General features: G+C 36.5%; 1 protein-coding gene across 3 annotated transcripts in view; it reads right to left on the bottom strand.

The window, feature by feature from the left end:
• Positions 1-24074, bottom strand: part of LOC145276684 (uncharacterized) — a 262149-nt gene that overhangs the window by 5374 nt on the left and 232701 nt on the right. For 2 of the 3 annotated variants that reach the window (XM_080127862.1, XM_080127863.1), the window contains exons 29-34: positions 23449-23518; positions 20549-20615; positions 16657-16742; positions 15744-15870; positions 14442-14483; positions 6448-6543 (exon numbers count right to left, since the gene is read on the bottom strand). In XM_080127862.1, coding sequence (XP_079983988.1) covers positions 6448-6543; positions 14442-14483; positions 15744-15870; positions 16657-16742; positions 20549-20615; positions 23449-23518 — 488 coding nt within the window. The remainder of the gene's footprint in view (positions 1-6447; positions 6544-14441; positions 14484-15743; positions 15871-16656; positions 16743-20548; positions 20616-23448; positions 23519-24074) is intronic. The other variant, XM_080127864.1, reaches the window with a different exon arrangement.

The raw sequence follows: 24074 nt of genomic DNA, 5'->3' as shown, positions 1-24074 counted from the left end.
CTGTTTACGTTACACTTGAACTACTGTATATCAATCAGTACAGTTGGGGAAGCAGGAAACCGGCAGGGAATTCCAAAGTCTAGCAGTTCTGGGGAAGAAACTATTAGAGTAGAAGACTTTCTGGCATTAGGGGAGATCTACTGTGTAAGAGGTGGGATTTTGCTGCTTGTCAGGTTTATTGGGGTCATTTACCATAAAAATACTTGCAAAACAGGCATAGGGATGCAACATTTCGTCGATGGGACAGAAGCTGAAGCCTAGCTGACAGTTCGGAACCTATTAGGTTGGCGATTCTCTTTTGAACACTACCCAGGAGTGAGAGACCAGTAGCAGATGCACCAGCCCAAATGTGACAACAATACTCCATACATGGCCGAATTTTAGCCTTGTAGAATACAGGATACTTTCAGGCGTAAGTAACTTTCTATCACGGTAGAGAGAGCCCACCTTCCTCATAGCAGCCCTAGCAATGACCTCGATGTATCCGTTTCAACTCATGTTCCCTGTGAACGCTAAGCTGAGGAATTTAAACGAAGTACTTTCAGGTAATGTTTCATTAGCGTTTTAGAAGGTTTATTGTAATTAATGAAGGAAACAAGCTTAGTCTTGGCAGCATTGGATGTTACCATCCGTTTATGACCCCATTCCACTACACACTGAGGTCTTCCTCTAGGGGTTTCCGCCATTGCCTTAGATATATGATCATTCGTTTCTCCACATGCCTGTTATATAGTGCTGTCACGATCAAATACACCCATCTCATAGACAATCTTTTGTAGGGAGGTCATTTATGAATATCAGGAAAATAAAAGTCCAAGGATCGACCCCTGACGTACACCCTCATTTATATCATATTACTTTTATGTACGAATATCGAAGACAACCTGGATTTTTCTCTTATTTAAAAAGAAATTAATTATGTTAAATATTCGTCCAGTAATACCATATGATGTAAATCTACATTTTAAAATTAATGATACTTTTTTTTACTTCTGATTTTTAATCAAATTTTTTAACGTAGTTTTTATTTACGTATGAAAATCCTGTAAAATTTAATACGAAGATTCATTGTCTCAATTGCAACATTGGAAATCCTTTAAGCTGACGAAAACTGTACATTCATCTTTTTAATTACACGAATTATTTTTATTCGTTGACTTACATGAATAAGTGATATTTTTCCAAACAAATTATTTTTTCTTTGAGCTTTTGGAAAATGGACCATTCAGGTCTTCTTTTTCTTTCTTCGCATTTTTCAGTCGTAGATTCGAACACGTGTAATTATCTAAGTGCACTTAGACGTCAGGTTGAAGTTTCGATTTTCAAAGAAAATATTGATGCAAAGATACAAAGACAACAAAATCATGTCTAGAAGGATTTATTTATAGGATTACACCTTCAATGTCTTCAGTAACGCAAATATTCCACAGTTGTTTTTAAGAATAATTCTCGAATATTGTTTTTACGCGACAAAGAAATACAAGAAATTTATGTTTGTTTTTTCTAGCCGATCCTTCTTTCTTTTCTTTCTTCCTTTATTTTCTCCGGACAAAAATATTTAGAATGTAGTTTTGAACATTCACTTTCCGACTTGCAAGGCAAACATTTACCTCTCCCCTCCCACACAAATACATTGCCTCAATGTATCTATATATCTATAAAAGTGAAATTGTCTGTGTGTGGGTGTGTGTGTGTTTGTGTGTTTGTGTGTGTGCATTTCTTTACCAAAATACTCCGACAATTTTCAGTCTACAAACTCGAGATATAAGGGGCATTGCGGTTTGGGAAATTTTTTTAATCGGTTTTCGGCCAGAAATTTGGCTGTCAAGGGGTAAAAGTTCAACGATTTGACCCTTGAAAACTCTACCAAACTCTTCCGCCAATTTTGGACCTAACACTTGAAATTTTAGATGTAGGTTACTTGGAACTTTTGATTGGATTAGAGCACTAAACAACAAATATTAAGGGGTCATAATAGGGGTCAAAGTTAATAAATTTGACGTCTCCGGTCTCTACAAATTACTCAGTCAATTTTTGGTCCAAACATTTGAAATTTCACATGAAGTGTATCCAGATAGAGCAAGCCTTTTAATCGGTTTTTGGCCGAGAATTTGGCTGGCAAGAAGTCAGAGTTTAAAAGATTTGATTTTTTCTAGCAAACTATTTTTTTCAGCCAATTTTGTGGTCTAAACATTTGAAATTTTATATAAAGAGTATTTAGACATACAGCAAACGTTTTAATCAGTTTTGGTGCAAAGATTTGTCTGACTAGAGGTCAAAGTTGAAAGAGTTGGACTTTGTAGACTCTACCAGACTTCTTCTTCGTCAATTTCTGGTCTAAATGCTTGAAATTTTAGATGTAGGTTACCTGGACATGAGTCAAACGTTTTAATACACACACACACACACACACACACACACACACACACACACACACACACACACACACACATATATATATATATATATATATATATATATATATATATACAGAATCGCGAGTTGACATAAAGGGTATTGAGATTTAGGAAAAGGCGGTTTTTGGTCAGAAATTTGGCTAACAAGGAGCCAAAGTTCAACGATTTGATCTTTGAAAATGTTACCAAAATCCTCCACTAATTTTGGACTAAAACACAAAACAATAAGAGGTCAAAAATGGGGTCAATGTTTTAAAAGAATTGACCTCTGCCGTGTCTACTAAATTACTCAGCCAATATTTGGTCCAAACATTTGAAATTTTACATAGGGCAAGGTTTTTTATCGGTTTTTGGCCGAGAATTGTGCCACTGAGGGGCCAAAGTTGAACAGATTTGACCTTTGCGGTCTCTAGCAAACTATTCAGCCAATTTTGGATCTAAACATTTGAAATTTTAGATAAAGGGTATTCAGGCATGCAGCAAGATTTTAAATCAGCTTTTGGGCGAAAATTTTGCTGTCAAGAGGTAAAAGTTGATATAGTTGACCTTTGTAGGTTACCTGGCCACGAGTCAAACTATTTAATATATATACACATATACACATAAAGTTATGAACAGTACATAGGGCCCGAGTAACGCCAGGCTGAACTGCTAGTCCACTATAAATTCTACTCCGAATTAATTCTCCGGATTTTGCTTTCATTGTCTTTACTAAAACAAATACCTTGTGTTTATTAACAGTATTATCCAAACTTTTAAGTATTTTAGGCTTTAATTATCTATATAATTGGTCAGCTTATATATATATATATATATATATATATATATTGTAATAAAAGTATTTTATTTAATGTTTTATTGATATATTATTTATAATTAGTCTTTATATATTTACCTGGATAACTGTGAAATCTATAACATATGTCTATCTGTTTATTTGCTTTTAATTTTAATTCCAAAAATTTTTTTACAAAGGATTCACCACTTGTCAAGGCCCAAAATCCACTCGAGGATAAGGGTTAATAGCGTACAGTTAGTAATGGACATTTGGTAAATTGGATTGGTTTAGGCACAGGTAAAGAGTGGGAGAAATTATTGATCGTGTTTTCAGCTAGACGAGTGTTTCTCGTGAAAGTTTGGCGAGGGGACCATAGATTGGAGCTCAGACGAGCACTTGCCATGAAAATAACGATAAGCAGAAACAGGATAGCAACCTCTCTTCTGTGAGAAGAAGATACTAGGGAAGAGAAAAGGTATTCTCCCACTAGGCTACGAAGTCTGTTTTGAAGACTGTCAAATCAGGATAAGGTATTTCTAGCAGCTCCTGTCCAGATGTGGCAACAGTACTCCATCCTTAGACGTACATGGCTCTTATATAGGTGGAGAACTGTATCAACAGTGAGATATCTACTGGATCGATAGAAGGATCCCATCATTTTCCTAGCGACCATGGCAATGGATTTGATGTACGTGTTCCATTTGAGATCAGGAGTAACGGCCAAGCACCGGAGCTTGTCAAAACATGGAGCCTCTTCAAGATGAGAGCCATTCATTTCAATTGATGACAGAGTGGGATTAGAATGTTGATGATGTAAAGACAGAAGTTGGATTTTAGATGCATTAAAAGTAACCAGCCACTTCTTTCCCCATTGTACCAAACTAATATTCTTTCCCGATTGTAACAAACGCATACGAAACTAATTACTTAATATATTAATTTTCGTTTCCGGTAATAACATTTGTTGATTTAGACCTAATTTTATTTCATTTATATTTCTAATTAAATTTATTTCTGCATTAACTATAATTCTTTCATTGCCATTTAATTTTTTTGAATAAATCATTTTAACATTAATAAAAAATTTTCTTTTTAATGTTTTTACATTGTAATTTCGCTGAAACATCTTGTTAGCAGCCAAATAGCGTAACGGTAAGAATCGCTGACTGTCGCCTGGGCGGTCGAATTTCAATCCTGGCTTGAGGTAATTGCTGGTCTAACCACACTGATGAACTGTGGTACAGCGGATCAGTACTGTACGTTGATTCTTTTATATATATATATATATATATATATATATATATATATATATTATGTAAATACAGTCATACCTTGCTACGATATGCAGACCGTTTCAATCATATTGGATTTCATCAGGAAGAAAAATATAGTTTGCTCTCTTTGATATAGCACTATTAACAACCCTTGTTGAAGTTCAATTATTCTTAATTTTTGAATATCTTTCTACCTGGAATGTTATTTTTTTTTTTTAGTTTTGTGACTACAAATCCTAAAACTTTAAGTTTTAACCGAATCAGCAAATTCATTGAAATCTTAAAACTTTTAACGTGACTTTCTGACTATTTCGCTTACAATTTTTTCCTCTGATGAGAAGAAATAGCATTCTTTGAAACTCCGCGGATTAAGGAGCACCCAGCTTTGGAGTACAGGGTGACCCCCCCCCAAAGGGCCCCAACTCTAATTAGGCCCCGTTTCTTAGTGTTTTGTCCGTATGAAATGAAACTGTGGTCATAACTAGTTTATTATATTCAAAACATCACATCAAAACACTAGGGTCTTTGGCCTTTTTTTTTCTCCGCTGACTGTAAAATGCTCAGAAAAACAATTGAATGTCCGCTGTTTTTTTTTGTCATCCTGTATTTTGCTGAATAATAGTTTTTTTTTGTAAAATTCTACTTTACAACTCTCTTCTTCTTCTTCTTCTTCTTATATATATATATATATATATATATATATATATATATATATATATATATAAGAGTAGGTAGTAGTTTGCTTGAAGCATTGTTGGTAAAGAAATATATAGAATTTTTTTTTAAAGCCAAAGACAATGTGGGGAAAGACCAGAATTATGAAAGTAAAGAAAGAAAAACAAACAAATGCAGACGGGTGTACTTGAGTAGAGGAGTGTCTAGCCTTTATTCGTCTATCTTTCCTCACCTCAATGTATAATTATTTATCTTTTCCGCCATCTTTAATCCACTTTTGTCTTTTGAAAAAGAGAGGTCCCTTTCTCTCGAAATTAATCAAAGTTCCATACCACCCACGGACTTTACATACACCGGACATACCAGCAACTTGGTTATAAATAATTATACATTGAGGTGAAGAAAGATAGACGAATAAAGGCTAGACACTCCTCTACTCAAGCACACCCGTCTACATTTGTTTGTTTTTCTTTCTTTACTTTCATAATTCCGGTCTCTCCCCGCATTGTCTTTAAAAAAATTCTCTCTCTCTCTCTCTCTCTCTATATATATATATATCTATATATATATATATATATATATATATATATATATATATTTGATACTTACTAATGTTATTAGTTCTATTATGTTTCTTAAATCTTATTTCTTTGTTCTATATACGGTTTTATTGTCTTATATCTTTAGATTACTTTGTATCTACGTGAGTGTTCTGAGTCAGAATAAAAGTACACAATATATTCTAGAGCATGCATATAAAAATGTATAGCATAATACCTTGTAGTCATCAGTTTGCAATTGCTACTTATTTTTCTGACTTTTATAATTAAGAGTTTAACTCATGAATCGTAAAGAACCAACTATAACGTCTCTGCCAACATCCATGCCGACATGTTTGTAAACATTGTTTGTATATTCAATGCAGATCAATAATTTGCCTTCGTACATTGCATGTGTTAAATGACGCATACTAATCTGTCAATCAATTCTTTATATACGCGCCATTAACAGAATTAAGAAAACGTTTCTTTTCTATCGAACACCGGTCTTTATAGATATACTTACGTTAGTTTCATACTTACCTGGCTCCGGTCCTTCGGGGCCGGGGCAACAAGTGTCAATACAAGACTAGCAAAGACCTTGGTCAATGTAGGGGCAACCCTTCATACAAATTGTCACTATCCAGCTCCCCTACTCCCCGGGGAGTTGGTCCCCATTTCCCCTTCACTCCTCACATTAAAAATCGGCCTTGTGCCTAATTTTCTCGGTGGGGGAGCAAATAAATACTTATACTTATACTTACGTTAGTTTCTTTGCTGCTCTCTGAATTAGAAGTGCTTGCAGTCGGTTTAGTGGGAACAGATTTACCGCGTTTTTTCTTGAAGATGTTTTTCCGAATCTGTAAAATCGAATGATAATTAATATAAGGTTGATAAGAATTTTCTTGTTGAATTTTTAATTTTGATTTCAAATGATGTATTTTCAAATAAGTTTTTTCTTTATAATACCTTCACTTTATATATCATTTGAAAGAACGTTTTTAGCTCTGTCTAATCGTTTAAATTCAATTGTTTTAAAACTATTATGTATTATTTTCAGAATGTTGAATACAAGATGGAAAAAAGCAAATTCGTACATTTTCTTATTTCAATTCAAGCAAAGTCGAAAAGCTGCTGAAACGGCTCGAAATATCGAAGCGTTTGGCCCATGGAACGCCTACGTGCTGAACGCACAATGGTAGTTTAAGAAATTTCGTGGTGGCGACAAGAGTCTAGAATATGATGAGATTAGTGGTTGGCAATTGAGTGTTGACAACGAGCGTTAGTCGAAGTCAATCTACGCACAGCTGTTCGAGAACTTGCTTCTGAATTGAACGTAACCTATACGACGATTTCGAGCCAATTAAGAGACATTGGAAAGAAAAAAAAACTTGATAGATGGATTCCTCACGAATTGAAGAACCAAAAGAAACGCTTTTATGAAGTGCTATCTTCCCTTCTTTTACTCAACAAGAACGACCCGTTTCTCGACTGCGTTGTGACTTGCGATAAAGAATGGGTTGCTTACGACAACCGACGACGCTCAGCTCAGTTGTTAGACGTCGACGAAGCTCACCGACACTTCTCGAAGCCAGATTTGCATCAAGAGAAGGTCATACTGTTTAGTGGTCTGCGACCTGTCTCATACATTACAATTTTTTAATGCAGTCGAAACTATTAGGGCGAAGAAGTAATGTCAACAAATGGATGAAATGCATCAGAAACTTTAGCAACAACAGCCAGTATTAGTCAACAGAATAGGCCTACTTTTTTCAAGAGAGGGAAAACTCTGAACTCAAACCTCCGCTATACCAACAAAGGAAAAGCTACCGATACCATCTCAGAAACAGGGAAGAGAAAGCGACCTGTTAACATCACGTAGTCAGGAATAATACTTGAGAACCACACCAACTTCATTTCTCTGGTCATAATCATTATAAGCAACTTCTCATTTAAGGAAAATAAAAACTAAAACTAAAAAACAAAATAAAAACTACTAGAACAACATTCTACAGAACATAATAGACTTTGAGGAGGAGCGACACGTTATACACAGTAAGATGTACTGCTTTATCTCAGTGTTTTTCTTCTAAATATTATGCATGTCCTCTTTGGAAGAGATAAGCGGCTGCCAATAAATTAGGCTCAGTGTTAAACACACCTGTTGCTAGAGTGCTGGTTCCACAATGCCTACTAAATTGAACGACTTGCATCTCCTTTATGGGTATTGTCTGTGCAGAGCCAAGACGGAATTTGCTGAGTAAAGATTACAAAGGCTGCAAGTGATCCTTGTTATCTCTGGACATGAAGTCAAGAAGAATTCCTTAGTCACATCGAGCTTTTCTCTTAAAAATACTTGAGAAAAGATCATGCAACAGTTATGGATCAGAGGGTTAGAGAATGACAAGCTTCTATTGATATGGAATTCATACCTTCGGACGCCGTTTTATTGACTCAGAAGCACTCTCGATATAGAAGAAAACAATGGGTTGATAAAAATTGCTATGGTCAACTGGAGCTACAAAATCGAGCCAATCATCTCCGAATGTGAATACAATGTAATACTGCATTTCCCTCTTCCCCATTTTTACTCACGTTCATCCTAATAGGTGCATCGCCACTTGGACGTAAGGAGCTACTATTTGGGACCATGCCTATGAAAGATTAATAAGATGTTGTTTTAGTCAGGGAAGCCGGTAGCAGGAAAGGACCTCCAAAGTTTAGCTGTTCGGGGGAAGAAACTATTAGAGTATACATCTTTCTGGCATTTAGGGACCTCAACAATGAAGAGGTGTATTTTAGTTGCTAAGTGGGGAATATGTACATCGAGGAGGTACACGTTCAACAAGTTCACCAGAGCACATTCCATTAAAATACTTGTAAAACATGCACAGAAATGCACCATTGTGGCGATTGGACAGGTTAGAGCTTAATTGACAAAGTGGCACTTATTAGATCGAAGACTTTCTTGGACCCTATCCAAGTGGTAGATACACCAGTGCAAATGTAGCAATAATAGACCATGCATGAGCGAATGTTGCCTTATAGAAGTACATGGTACTCTCGCACGATAGTGGGAACCCACCTTCCTTGCAGCAGCCTTCGCACTGTCCTCAATGTATTTGTTCCAGTTCATATTGCCCGTGAATGTTAGGCAGAGGAGTTTGAAGGGCATTATTCGTCACGGGTATCAGCGATTGGAGAGGCTTCTTGTAATTGTTAAATGAGAGCAGCTTAGTCTTATTAGCATTAAATGTTGCCATCTATTTACGGCCCCAGTCGACTACGGTCTGGAGGTCATTTTCTAACGATTCTGCCATTGTCGTAGATTTGTGTACTACCGTTTTTCCCTCATGCATATTATAGAGCATTGTATCCTCAATAAATATATCCATCTCGATGTATCATCAGCAAATATACCCATCTCTACTGTCAAACGAATACTCTTGTAGAGTACAGCAATAACGCGAAATAGGAAACGCACATATAACTTTATGCTTCAAAAATACGTAAAAGTTAATAGAAAAAGTTCCGGAGTAAAACCTGAGGAAAAACCGGAATTGAACCTCTGAAGGTATATACAGCAATGCATATTGGAACTATGTCTATCGGTCATTGCCGTTTCAATAGGAGTTAAAATTTTATTTTGTCACTCTATAAAAGATGATTTTTTTAATTACATTTTCACCCCAAACAAGGAACATTGCCACTTTGGTGTAGGAGGCTACTATCAGGGGCAACGACTACTGGGGTACTATGTAGGGATTTGGGCAGCAAGATGTCGGTCCACGTTGCACCTGAACTTCTGCACGTCAGTACAGTTGGGGAAGCAGGGACCTAGAATGGAATTCCAAAGTCTAGCGGTTCTGCGGAAGAAACTACTGCAGTAGAAAGATCTTTTACATCTAGGGAACTCTGCTGTGTGGGAGTGGGATTTAGCAGCCTGTCGGGTTTGTTGAGGGTATTCACATCATGGGGGCACAGGTGCTTGCAGTTCGTCAGAGCATTCACCATTAAAATACTTGTAGAACAGGCAGAGGGATGCAACGTCTCGTCGATAGGACAGAGGCTGAAGCTTAGATGCCAGTTCAGGGCCTATCAGACTCTTTTGAACCTTGTCAAGGAGCGAGATACTAGTAGCAGATGCACCAGCCCTAATATGACAGCAATACTCCATACATGAGCGAATGGTGGCCTTATGGAGGTACAGGATACTTTCGAGTGTTAGTAGTTTTCTAGCACGGTAGAGAGAGCCTATCTTTTTCGCAGCGGCCCTGGCAATGTTTTCAATATAATTGTTTCAACTCATGTTTCCTGTGAACGTTAGGCCAAGGAGTTTGAAAGATGTACTCTCAGATAAAGAGTCGTTGGCCATTGCTATAGGTGGTAGAGAAGGTTTCTTGTAATTATTGAATGAAACTAGTTTAGTCTTGGCAGCATTGAACGTGACCATCCATTTTTGTCTCCATTCCACTACTGATTGGAGGTCTTCCTCTAGTGTTTCTGCTATTTCTTTAGATATGTGTTCATTTGTTTTCCTGTCGTGTCTGTTATAGAGCGTGGTGTCATCAGCATATATACCCATCTCAGAGGCAATTTTGTCGGGGAGGTCATTTATGAATATCAATAACAGTAGAGGTCCAAGGATAGACCTCTGAGGCACTCCCGCATTTATATCATATTGTTTAGATGTACGACCGTCGAGGACAACCTGAATTTTTCTCTTATCTAAGAAGGATTTAATTATGTTAAGTATTCTACCAGTGATACCGTATGATCTAATTTTCCTGAGGAGACCCTCATGCCATACCTTGTCAAAAGCCTTAGATATATATAGAGCTACCGCTCTGCCCTCCCCCCAGTGAATGGTATATACATTCAGATATTACAGTGAGGATGTCTGCTGCGGAACGGGCTTGTCTAAATCCATATTGTTGGTCAGTCAGAAATTTAGCATCTGTAAGGTGACGGAATAAAGCATGGTTAATTAAGGTCTCAAATATTTTGGCGAAAAGTGGGAGGAGGCTAATGGGGCGATAATTTGATGGATCAGTTCTTTCGTCAGAATTCTTGAATACTGGTACCACAGAAGAGGTTTTCCAACAGCCCGGAAAGCATGATTCATTAAGACATTTGTTGTAGAGTTTGGAAAGAACTTGAGCTACTTCGGCTGAGCACTTTTTTAATAGCACAGCTGGGATGAGATCGGGTCCACATGCTTTTGAAGTGTCAAGGTTTTTTTTATTATAGCATGCACCTGAACAGGGGTGATTTTCAGATCTTCTAGCGTGGCATCTGTCCGCATAGGAAATTCAGGTAGGGGGTGGTTGGCAGGGTCCAGTGTGGAGCTTGAGGTAAACCGACTGGCAAACATGTTAGCCTTGTCGGTTGCTGCGGTTGCTGAGTAAACAACCTCGTTATTTTTGGTTAGTGGGGGAATTGTTGATTGCCCATTATTTACTACACTGTTGTAGATTTTCCAGAAGTCACGAGTTCTTAGTTTTTGTGCTTCGATGCGTTTTTTAGTGGTTTCCGTAAATTCCCTCTTAGCTGTCGCTATTTCTTTCTTAACGTTACTTCTAGCTTCTATGTACTTCTGTCTGTTTGAACTGGACTTATGTCGGTTAAATCTGCGGTATGCATGCTGCCTTTGAGCAATGACAGTTGCGCAAGTCGAAGTAAACCATTGGGGAGAGTGGGGCTTGCTATAAAATTTCCGCATGGGAACATGCGCTTCGATTGCAGTTTTGAATACTTCAGTGGTCTCGTTTGCGCACTGTTCAGCAGGAAGAGAAAAAATATTTCCCCATGGGGCATCTCTGATAAGATCTCTGATGGCTTCCCAGTCAGCCTTTTTATAATATCTCGTTGTTTTGAGCACTGGCTCTTCAGTTTTGGCTGTATAGTTTAGGGCGATTTTAACTATTATCACTGCATGATCAGCGTTCCCAAGTGGACTGTCGGCATTCGTTATACAATCATCAGAAACTGTGGTCAAAAACAGATCTAGAAGTGATGCATGTTGTTCATCCTGGTCAGGGAAACGGGTTGGAAACGTAACAATTTGTGATAGGGAGTGAGATATAGAGAAGCTACGAGCTGCTCTGCCCGCTGCATCTGTGTAAGTAGAGAATCAAAGCCAGTTTTTGTGGTGGACCTTAAACTCACCAAATACATGTACTTGTGCACTAGTGTCGAGGGAGAGTGATGTGTATATGCTGTCAGAGACTTTGTGTATTATGGTGCAGTCCTGGGTCGAGGGAGAGCGGTAGAGAAAGTAAAAGTAGCTAATGTTGTATTGCAAGCTTAGTCTAAAGCACATAAAGGCTTCGTCCTCCAATTCTAGGTGTGTTTCTCTAGACAAGGGAAGGGTATTACCAATGTAAACTCCAAGTCCGTGCATGTGTCTGTCAGAATCCTTACTGCAGAGTGGGAGATATCCAGGCATGTTAAAGTAGTTAGAGGAGACGGAGTGTAGGTTAGTCTCATTTAGTGCTAAGATATCTGGGGTATTTGTTAGGAGAAATGCTTCAACATCAGCTAAATTAGTTCTAAGCCCACGGATATTTGTGAATGCAAGCCTCAAGGGAAGAGGCAAGTTGGATTTGTTTGACCCTAAGCCTGGTTTAAGCTTATTTTTAGATTGCACTGTCGTCATATTTTTAAAGAGTTTCAGTTTAGATAAGGGGGAGACTGAACAAGAGGTTATGCAGAGCATCAGACATGCATCACGAGTAGACCATCAGCAGACCTTATTTCAATTAGGATTGTGGTCTCTGGAAAGCCCACCGGGGATGAGTGCAGGGTCCCTTTCCATGCGCGACATGGCACTACAAACATCCCGATATTTTACAACTGTTGATGGAGCAGCCGCTCTAAGCGCTACCAAAGAGTTAGGGCCCTTGTACTACCAGTCGGAAACAGCAGCCAGGAACTGTCAATTCGGTACCCTCAACCCATCAGAGGAAGGTCAACCCAATCTAATTGCTCAGGCATATATGGTACTCAAGCACTCTCAAGTGCCCAATTTTAAGGGTGGGGTGTGTCGGGAGTGGGGAAAATGTCGTTCATTGCCCTAGACAAGATACAAAATCTACCACTGAGTGTTTCTGTCGAGTCACTGTGATAGCATCTCTGCGTCTAACTAATAGGCAAAGAAGGAGTATGGAAGTCGGGTGATAGACAGATCCTATCTACTCCTTAAGCAGTTTAGGTTTGCAAACTGGTAATTTATTTGAGTCACCAGCTCTAGGAAGGTTGTCATCCAAGACTGAAGAGGCTTCCCTCCCCTTTGATTTAGTTTCAGAGTTTTCCTTCTAGACGGATGATCTGGGAAGATCTACTGGATTCGTCAGCACTGAGAGGGTTTGCTCCGCGCCATGGTTCTAATACAGGTATTTCTGCGACCCCGCGTGGTTAGTTAATGATACTGTGTTAGTTTGTAGAGGTTATATATCTGCTGAATAGCTACACTCTTCAAAGTGATTTAGGGACATTGCTATTTCATTGTTACTGGATAAATGGGGTGAGTAGAGCTCATGCAGTGTAAGCAACTATGATTGTAAGAAGGCTTGTTAGAAAGGAGATAATGTGGTTTGAGGCTTTCCCTTTATATTTTTTAAATTTTATTCATGTTAGCTTAGATCTATGATGACGTTACAGTATGAGTAGGTATTAAGAATTGAACTACGAGTTGTGCCCAAACCATTTTTTAGATGACAGGAGGGTTGAGATGTGAGTGCAATATAGTAGTGATAAAACAGTAAGTTTCGAGTCATGTATAATTAGGTAAATAAATATATGGACAGATTTTCAGTAGATGCGAATAAAGTTGAAGTTGTAGGCATAAAGTGTGTTTCTATTATTGAGGGGAGATAATTTCAGCTTTCAAGTAAGAGTCATGGGACATTTTGCATAACAAGGAGTATCGGTTCAGTTTCGTATTAATCGTTGCAAAACTATCTAGGAGGAGACATAGTTATGTAATGCAGATCGCTTTGCTTGCGAGTATATACTTTGGCTGTTAAATACCTAACTGAATAGGAATGGACTCTACAAATGCTGTGCAATATAGGCGTTAAGTGGCGGCTTGGTTGGAAGGAGCAGATTGTTAGCGTTCAAGAGACAGGGTTTATTTACTTACAAATAACAGTAGATCTCCATTAGGATTAGAGTTTCGGGTAAGGTTTAGTTTGAAGAAAATTTTTTTTTTTTTTTAGCAAGCATAGGTAGTCATCATGGAGGTAAAATGTATATTCGTATTTCGTATCTATCCGTTAGGTGTTTTTTCCAGTTATAAGAAGAACAACTAGTTAATGGTAATTCGGAATTCCTATTCTGTATTTATAGGCAGACATTAAGGTCAGGCACAGAGCATTGCATCTACTCAGAAAAATAGCCCTAGTATCACAGCTAAGATACTGTATATTTCAGTTACAAATATAGTAAAAGTTAAATTATTAGCTATGTTCAATGGTTTGGTATGGATATCATGTAGGCCACTTTATTAATACAAGCAAGCATATGGTAATTGCAGATATTAAGTAAAGTTTTGTCTTCTACAGTAAAAAAAAGCCGCGTGTTTTGGAGTTCAGATAATATGCAAATATAATTTGGGAAATGCTAAATTTCATGGGAGACTTTTATTTTTCTCTCGTTTAATATAAGAAAAAGTATTGGTCAATAATAGTATACGATGATGATGATGATGATGATGATGATGATGATGAAATTAAAATTCCACAAGAAACACACTTACCTGTTTGTTACCTATGCAATAAGCTATGAAGATGAAAAAACCCTGCAGAAAAAACAAACAATTTATAAATTAATTTTTATTTTCGAGGCTGTTTTACAACCAACTACGACAATGTTAGTTTTTTGTTCCGCCATTTTTATAGATTATATAGATTTTATAGAATTTATCTTATCACATTCCACTTATTGTTTTCGTTGTGGCGAGGTTCTCTTTCATCCTTATCCTCGAGTGCCACTCGAGCCTTGATAAGCGGCGGGTCATTAGTACATTTTTATGTTTTGATGCCTTATTTCCCTTTCAATTCTCAACTTTATTTAGCACCACAACAACACTTTACAACATTTTTACAACACTTTACAACATTTTTCAATATTTTCAGTCATTTCTCAACTTTATTGAGCACCACAACAAAGTTTTGCACTTTACAACATTTTTCAATATTTTTATGTTTGAAAAATAAATTTTTCAATTGTGAATGTGTGAGATGATTCTGTTCCGCTTGCCTGTTTCCCTCCCGACTTCAACCTGGATGTCTTCAAGTCCAACACAAACAAATTCCTGATGAACCGCCCCCTGAACTAATGACACCTTATCAATTCTCCAATACTATTGCTACACTATCCCATTGATTACTGTACACACAATAACCCTTATCCCCGAGTGGCCCTTGGGTCTTGATAAGTGGTGAACATGTAAAAAAAAAGTTATTCTGACGTTTTTTATGTGTTAATCATTTGAAAGGAAACCGCGACAGTAGCTGGGAACGCTTAAAAAGAAAACAATAACTGTAGTCTTGTAGATTAGCGATGAAGGTACAAATTCTTTTCTAGCGTGTATTGTCGACCTTCTCGTTTCTGTCGTCGATGTTGACTTAGGTTGTCACCTTTGTTGTTGAAACTCATTCCGACACTTCTTTTTCTTAATTCTTAAGATTTATTTAAAACAGCACAACAGTTACAAAAATAGATTACCCGTTTGAGCGAAAGAGAGCGACAGCGTGTAAGGAAAGGAAAGAGAAAGAGATAGACAGAAAGGCAGACAGACAGAGATAGATATACTTAGAGTTCGTTTTGATACTGCAGTCACTCATGTGGATTACCCGGACCTTTCCTGAATAGAACCGCCATAAATGTATTTTCTGCTTTAAAGCCCACCGGTGAAGATTGGTCTCAAAATCATATGGTTTGCAACTCCAGCCTGGTGTCATTATCTGACCTCTTGACCCCGACACTTCCCAATTAACACACGACCCCTATACCGTAACAAAGTGAAAACGAAAAAACAAAAACAAAACATAGTCACCTGTAATGAACTGGAAATAGTGAATAGATATTCAAAAACCACCAGATCCTCATTTATTGCCAATATACCAAAGAGCCAGGTAAATCCTAATAATGGCGTTAAAATTCCAATAGCACGAGCACCGGTTCTTGAAATAGAATAAAAAGTAAATACCGATAAGGATAGGAGAATTAGTTTTATGAGAGGTGTTCAGTAAATACTAATTCTGTCACATTATTCCTGTTAACTTTCGTCATATTTTGTTTATTTGAAAATTGTTGTACTATATAAGCATAAAGTACAAAAATAAACGCAAAGGAACCAATAAAAGATCTATATAATACTAAACTTGTAATAATAAAATAAATCTAAGATAGCGTTAGTAAAATAGAAAAAATGTGTTACATTTTTTGATAGGGGATTGAGATATTTGAGTGCTAGAGTCAAAATCTTATGTTATGGACATGAGATTGAAATGTCGACACGTAAAAACAAAACATCTGTTCCCGTCTGGTACTTGTTAACATCTACAAACAATCACATAAGTCAGTAGTCTTTTTGTTTGTGTATTTTTGAATCAGATGTTCGTGCAACTGTTTTCAACCATGTTTTATGTTTATTTTTATTTTATTTTTTTACTCACGTGCACCCCTAACAGGACATATTGTCATATGAGCAATTGTTCCAAACTATAATAACACTGTGGACATTAGGCTATACAAAAATAAATAAATAAATAAATAAATAAAAACATAAAAAAATCCAGACATACTCGACAAAAAGCATAACATACTTTGTGAAGGTAAATGGCGCCTAGTATAGATAAATTACCCCCCACCCACACATGATTAGTCGCATGCATAGTCGCTGTCATGCGCTCGTGCTAACGAATTTGTGGAGGGAAAACGATCGCAACTGTTTTATAAAGACTTACTTTAGTCGTTGTTTCAGACTTTGTTGTAACACGCATTCGGCAGACAGAAGCGCCTTTACGATTAATATGAGGAACACAATATTCGCCTGAAAAAACAAAGACGAAAAAACAACAACAAAAAAAAACAGTGTTTCACAATGGATATTATTTTTTACATTTAAAATTTCTATTTTTGTAATGATATTGCAGCCGTAATACTACAACATCAGTAGCAACCGCCAACATTAATGACGTTTGAAGTATCTGTAACAGAAATGTGTAAGGAAAAATTCAAGATGGCGCCCGACTCTCTCTTTAACACGGTAAGTTCAGGAAAAGATGTTATAAATGTTGCAGCAATTCAATAATCTTTTTGCACCGGTTCTGCACGGATTCCAACAACGGTAAAATATCCTCAACACGGCACAAGAAGCAACAGCCACACGATTCCCCAGCCAACTCAATCGTCACTCGCCGACGTCTTTCCCCTCACCCGCTTTTATCGTCGTTCTAAGCCGGCTAAATTTGCATATTCCGAGAAATCATACTTTACAAAAGACGGCGGCCGCCATCTTGGTCTTTCTTTTCTATTTTTGGTCGGTAACGCTGAGCTGGTCTCGAAGTAAGTCTTTTTCCCCTCATCCGTCTCTCCCACGTACCCACACAACACGCAAACACGCGGGCGCTTATCTCCTGGATGCACGTTACAGTATCTGTTTGAAATATAGGAAGTGCATTCAATAAGTTCCCAGACTCTTTTCGTATGGGCCCGTTTATTGATAGTACACACATGAAACTCTAATCTACTTAAACGTAATCTCCCCCAGTTGCAATGCACTTGTATTGCTGTCCCAACTTGAATTTCTTGAAGACCTCACGGAATTCCTCTTGTGAAAGTGTGTCAATCATCCTCGTTACAGCCACTTTCATACCCTTAATTGTCTCATACCGACAGCTTCTAATGGTTTCCTTGAGATTAGGGAATAACAAAAAGTAACAGGGAGCAAGGTCCGGACTATAAGGAGGAATTATCTTGATGCCCAACTTGGTCAAAGACTCTGTGATTTTCTCTGAATACCCTTGGGACAAACATCGTGCATTTAAATGTGTCGCCTTTTTCCGGAAGTATGACGAATATTGATGTTCTTCAGTCAGATGGTCATTCTTTTTGTTTCCAAATCGCTGTGCACATTTTGTGAAAATATTGGATGACGTTGTTGCCTCCTTTCTTCAGAAGTTCAGCTATAAAATTATCTATTCCTAGAAATTTTATCGGCCTCAAATCTCTGATTGCTTTTTCAACTTCTGAACATGTTGGTGGGGGCTCATCTTCTTGCCTTCCCCTTTATGTGTTCGTCGGATGGTTGGATGTTGGATTTCCTGTAAAGATTTTCACAATATGTCTTCCATCGTTTTTTTTAACTTGTTTCCCTCATGTACGCATTTCTCCAGTATCGCTTTTTACAGCATCAGTAGCTGGTTTGAACTGTCTTTTCAAATTTTTGATAACGTTGTACAGGTCTTTTATAAAGTTATTAACCGATTTGTCTTCTAATTGTTTGAATTGTTCATGAATTGCTCGCTGTTTGTCTTTCCTCATCATCTGTTTGTACATGTTCGTTTCTTCATTCATCTCGATCGGAATGTCTCCTGTACGTTGAGATCTGACTCACATAAAGCAAGCAATTACAACAATTACAGCAATACACTATCAATATAGAAATGAGTTGTATCCTGTTTTACACGCTAAATAGTTCTCCGTGTTTTCCTTAACAATTTATGCCTATTCGTTATTAGATGTAAGGACTGTTAACGTAGATATTTTCCTTCGCAATTTTCTCTTATTATATCGCAACAAATTGTGTGTATAATGTACCTCGTATGTTTATCTTCTACCTATTTTCTATGCGTGAATATAAATTTGTTTATGTAAACGCAGCCGTTTTTTCCCACAATTTATGATTTTTCGGTTTATTTCCGACTGTCATGTTTACCGAAGAAAACAGTATCTTATATTGCTGTGCCCGTGATGCGCAAGTCGACAACTATGTGTCTCGCCATAAAAATGTTAAATATTTCATATTTAATATTCTTAAATTTAAAAGTATTACCTTCCATCCTATAACAAAAAAAAATGTATACGTATTGCATTTGCAATTGGAAGAGTAGGAATAAACAGTTTACCTTATAAACTTGTATATAATATTTATTGGCTGTTTTTACTTGTGGGGTATTTCATTTCAGCCTCCAAATGATGTCAGATCATTTGAAAAATAATGCGTCTCGTTCCAGGGAATTTCTTTCGACGGCTTTTCCGCCCCTTTTTCACTGGTATGAAGCCCTATCATATGAATAACATTTTAATCATATAAACTCTTAAGTATAATAAAAAAAATGGATGTTTAACAGTTTAGCACCTCCCGTGTCACTTAATTGCCGAGCGTCCTACATCTCCGAGCGTCCTACATCTACTCTTATCGGAAAATTATTTTTCTCATGGAGATAATTATACAGTGGAAATTACTATTATATTTCCACGTGATATTCTTTTTTGCTTCAAACCAGCTATATTGCCAATGAAACACAAGTAACTACTACAATAAGGGGCAGACTAACTGAAAAGTTGGGTATCAAGGTGTATGTTGGTATATGCGGAGAAACAGGTGGCAATAGGATGGGGAATTTCAAATCTAATTTTTTCGAGGAAAGACGCTCTTAGCGGAGAAAGTTGTCCAGTATTTGTGAACTTTTATACCTACGTGAGATTTTGCGTATTTTTTAGTGTATCGTAAAAATTAATAATAATACTTTTTCAAACATAGATAATCTCGAACTAGTTGAAATATTATGTTAAATCTAAGAGAAAAACCAAACATAGATTTAAGCGTCAATCTGATACAAATGTTCTCTGTAGAAGCAGGTTGAAAAAATTTCTTGCGAGTATTAAGTTTTTGTTTCAAATGAACATATTTCGGCTTAAACAAAATTTTATTGATAAAAATACACACCACCAGAAGCAACACACATTTGCCAACGCAAAAGAATTGTATTTATGCGAGTAACGTAAAAATATTGCGTTCTGGTGGCGATGAAGTCGCTGAAGCCTTTTTGGATATTGCTTAGGTTTTTGAAGCATTCCTTACGCAGAAAGTTGTCGAAGAGCTTGAAAAAGTGGTATTCGATGAAGGTGAGAGAGAGTATGGCAAATGCAGCGGAGTTTCGTATCTCAATTCATTCAACTTCTGTAGAATCGGTTTAGCAAATTCCGATCGGGCATCATCGTGGAGGAGAATTGGGCTTTTTCTGTTGACTAATGCTGGGTGTTGTTGTCGAAGTTTCTGATGCATTTTATCCGTTTGTTGACGGTACCACTCTGTTGTAATGGTTTCACTTGCATTCAAAAAATTGTAATGGATAAGACCGGTCGCAGACCACCGAACAGTCAGCGTGACCTTCTTTTGGTGCAAATCTGGCTTCGAGAAGTGTCGTGGAGTTTCGTCGACGTCTAACCACTTAGTTGAGCGTCGTCACTTGTAAAAAACAAACACTTTTCACTGCAAGTAACAACGCGGTCGAGAAACTGGTCATTTTTGTTGTGTAAAAAATAGAAGATGACACGTCATAACGGCGTTTCTTTTGGTTGGCACCAATTTATTAAGATAGTGTCTTTCCAATCTCTCTCAAGTGGTTGGAAATAGTCGTATACGTTATTTAATTCAGAAACAAGTTCTCGAAAAGTTGTGCGCGGATTTGCTTCGTCTAAGGCCCAATTGATCGTTTTCAACATCCGATGACCAAATCAAAATTCAAAATTCCGCAAGATCTTTCTTGTTAACCTTATAATAATAAATAGCGATTGCAATATCGGAGGAACAAGGTTACTATTAAATAGATGAATGCTTCAACTACTAACCAGGATAATTAAGACAGCAGGTACAATGAAATACCAGATGGCGTAATTTTCCGGAGTCAACCAGCAGCTGTACAAAAGAAAACACAGTAATTAGGTCGTAGATTCCGAAAATTAAACTGATAAAATGTCAGCAATCTTTTCCACAGATTCTGTAGAAAATTTATTCAAATTTCAATCCAAAGACATGATTTCCATTCTCGAAAATGGCTAACATTTAAGACCTAATCTTAATGAACCTTCATACAAAATTGAAATTCAAGAAATCCCGCTTATTTGGTATATAATTATTATGCAGTATATCTGGTACAAGTAAAAACATATTTGGACTTTTAAATAGAGAATTTTGGTTTGGTCACATTATATTCTGCCAATAAACTTTAAAAACAAAAACAACTGAAATTGAATTATTTCTTCATTAATATCTAACCTCTATTTTTAAATTTCACAAACATCATAGGAATCCAATCCTTTTCACGAAGCAGTTTCATTTCCCTGCATAACATTAAATTAAAATGAATCCGCCCATATTGTCGATCCTTACACCTAGTAGCATATCCTTGAATGCATTATGATCAGTTAATTAGTTTAGGAATACTATACATAGAAATATAGGAATATATACACATCTGTAACTTAATACAAATAGAGATATTGGAATTAGTTATCCTCCCCCGTTTGTGATTGGTCAAATACCGATACGTTTTGACATTTTTGAAATAACAAACAACTCAGTATTTTTTCACATGTTCATCTCAAACAAGTCATATCGCCATTTTGACATAAGGGGTTATTATTTAGGACAATGCTTACAGTAGACGAGTGAGATGTCGGTTTACATTACATTTAAACTTCTGCATGTAAGTACAGTCAGGAAAATAGGTAGCAGGGAATGAAATCCGAAGTCGTGTGATTTGAGGGAATAAAATATTAGAGTAGAAGGCATTCTGACGTTTAGACACTTCTATAGTGAAGGGGTAGGATTTTGTTGCTAAGCGAGTTTGTAAGAATATATATATTGCACGAATACAAGTCCGATGAGTTCATCACAGCACATTCCATTAAACTACTTGTAAAACAGATATTATATAGTTGGTGTATATATATATATATATATATATATATATATATATATATATGCATTTTGAGTATACAATTGCTTTAATTAGTTGTCTAGTGTTTCATAATGTTCCTTGTAGATGTGTGTATAACTGCTTACACATACGTCTTACACAATGTTAATGCAGTTCCAACAGGGCATATAACAAACAGTTCCTTCAACAAAGGGACAGAACATCTTTCTGGGGAAATACATCTTGTCAAACAGAGAAAAACATTACCTTCATTCATTTGGGTCTTGGGTGACGAATCTGCAAACAGCTGCAAAGAAAATTTCTTCCAAAGAAACGACCAAAAGTCTACAGTTATATTTTCAGACAGTTTTTATTCTAAATGCTTTCCCGTTTGAAGATTGCACGTATGCTAGTTTTTTCTGTGCATCTGCTTACAAGGTCATACTGCCCGTCTCGGACGCTCCAACTTTCTCTCTAATGCTTTGAGCTTTCATTGAACTTCTGTAGGATCGCTTTAGCAAAGTATGGTCGGTCGTTGCCATGGAGGAGGATTGGGATTTTTCTGTTGACTAATGCTGAGGATTGTTGAAATTTCTGATGTATTTCATCCATTTATAAACAGTATTTAGTCGCTATAATAGTTTCGTCTACATTAAAAAAAAACTGTAACGGATTAAACTGTTAGCAGACCACCAAATGCTCAGCATGGCATTCTTGTGCAACTCTGGCTTCAGGAAGTGTTGTGGGGCTTTATCACCGAGCTGAGCGTAATCGCTTGTTGTAAAGAACCAACCTTTCATCGCAAGTAACCACCTGGTCGAGAAACGGGTCATTTGAAATCTAAATAAACAATTTCCACAAGAACTTTCTTCTCAACTTTATATATATATATATATATATATATATATATATATATATATATATATATATATATATTGTGTGTGTATATATATACATATATATATATATATATATATATATATATTGTGTATATTTAGACAGCATTTTCTCATTTAGACAAATAGCACGGAATTATTCTGTCTTACAATTTTCCTTTTTATCTTCTGCAATCTCCGAATAGTCCTTTTTGTATTTTTCTCGAAATTGTATAAGTTAGATCCGCCTACCTAACTTGTAACAAATTACCACGTGAGTAGGAAGAAAGAAAAAATATATATATAAGTAAATTAAAAAACAATCTACATTTATTTCTACAATATGACTGAGGATGATAGAAGTACTTCTGTCGAAAGCGCTCGCGATTATGGATCCAACATATACAATTTCAAGAAAAACACAAAAAGGACTATTCGGAGATTGGAGAAGATAAAAAGGAAAATTGTAAAACAGAATAATTCCGTGCTATTCAATACTATTTGTCTATATATATATATATATATATATATATATATATATATATATATATATATATATATGTGTGTGTGTGTGTGTGTGTGTGTGTGTGTGTGAGGACGATGACATTGCACAGACTGGCTGTCATACTTGCGGAATTGCGAAAAAGAAGTGATTTTAAAACAGCAGACAGACGCCACACATGTCGCAGTGTGTAAAACACTATCGACAGTATTTGAAAAGGAAAGCGATTTTGCCGGAAACACTAGATAAAAAGAAGAAACCCACAAATTGTTTTCCCTTTTTCTGAATTCCAAAAGCACTTATAAACCAAAGCTCCTCAGTTTTACCCTAGCTTGAACGAACGAATATAATTTAAAAGGTTGAATAAAAAGTATATACTGTTATTTTTTTGTTGTTGTGGACACTATGCAGTTATGTTGCATAAGATAGAATGTTAATCGAAAAAAAACTTACAATTCTTCATTGCCAAATCCAAGTGTCATTGTTCCACCGAGACTGATGCCAACAATTATGACCGGTGCAACTGAGAAAAAAAAGTAACAGTAAACAAATATATTAAACAGGAAAACCGAAGAAACATTATAACAGTAAGTAAATGAACACGTGTATAAACAAATGTAATATATAATAAGATTCTGAAACTACACCTAAAAGATTAAATATTACCAACTTATTAATAGCCAGTTTTTCTTTTGTTTATTAACTACATTTTTTTTAAATGACAACATTATTGGATACTAAATATCTACTGATCATCGGTACATATTTAGTAAAAAATAACGAATAAAATTACTGATGCGCAGTCGCTGTTACGCGAGCTAGAAAAATCTGCAAAAGATATTGATCTTTACGTTAATGCGGATAAGACAAAGTTTATGACTTTCAATGCGGAGGGAGAATTCAAAGCTCTACATGGAACAACACTGAAAGAAGTCACCGAGTTTACTACCTGGGCAGCAACATAGTTTCCACGGATAGCGATATCAAAATTCGCATCTCTAAAGCATTGGATAAACTTCGGAGAGTATGAATTTCAAGGCTAGCTAACAAACTGAAAAGGCAGTTCTTCAGAACAGTGG

Source organism: Euprymna scolopes, chromosome 5, assembly GCF_053919585.1.
Source record: "Euprymna scolopes isolate OS-2025 chromosome 5, ASM5391958v1, whole genome shotgun sequence".
Lineage (NCBI taxonomy): Eukaryota > Metazoa > Mollusca > Cephalopoda > Sepiida > Sepiolidae > Euprymna > Euprymna scolopes.
Note: the sequence above shows the minus strand (reverse complement) of the source record. Positions and strands in the feature narration are given on the sequence as shown.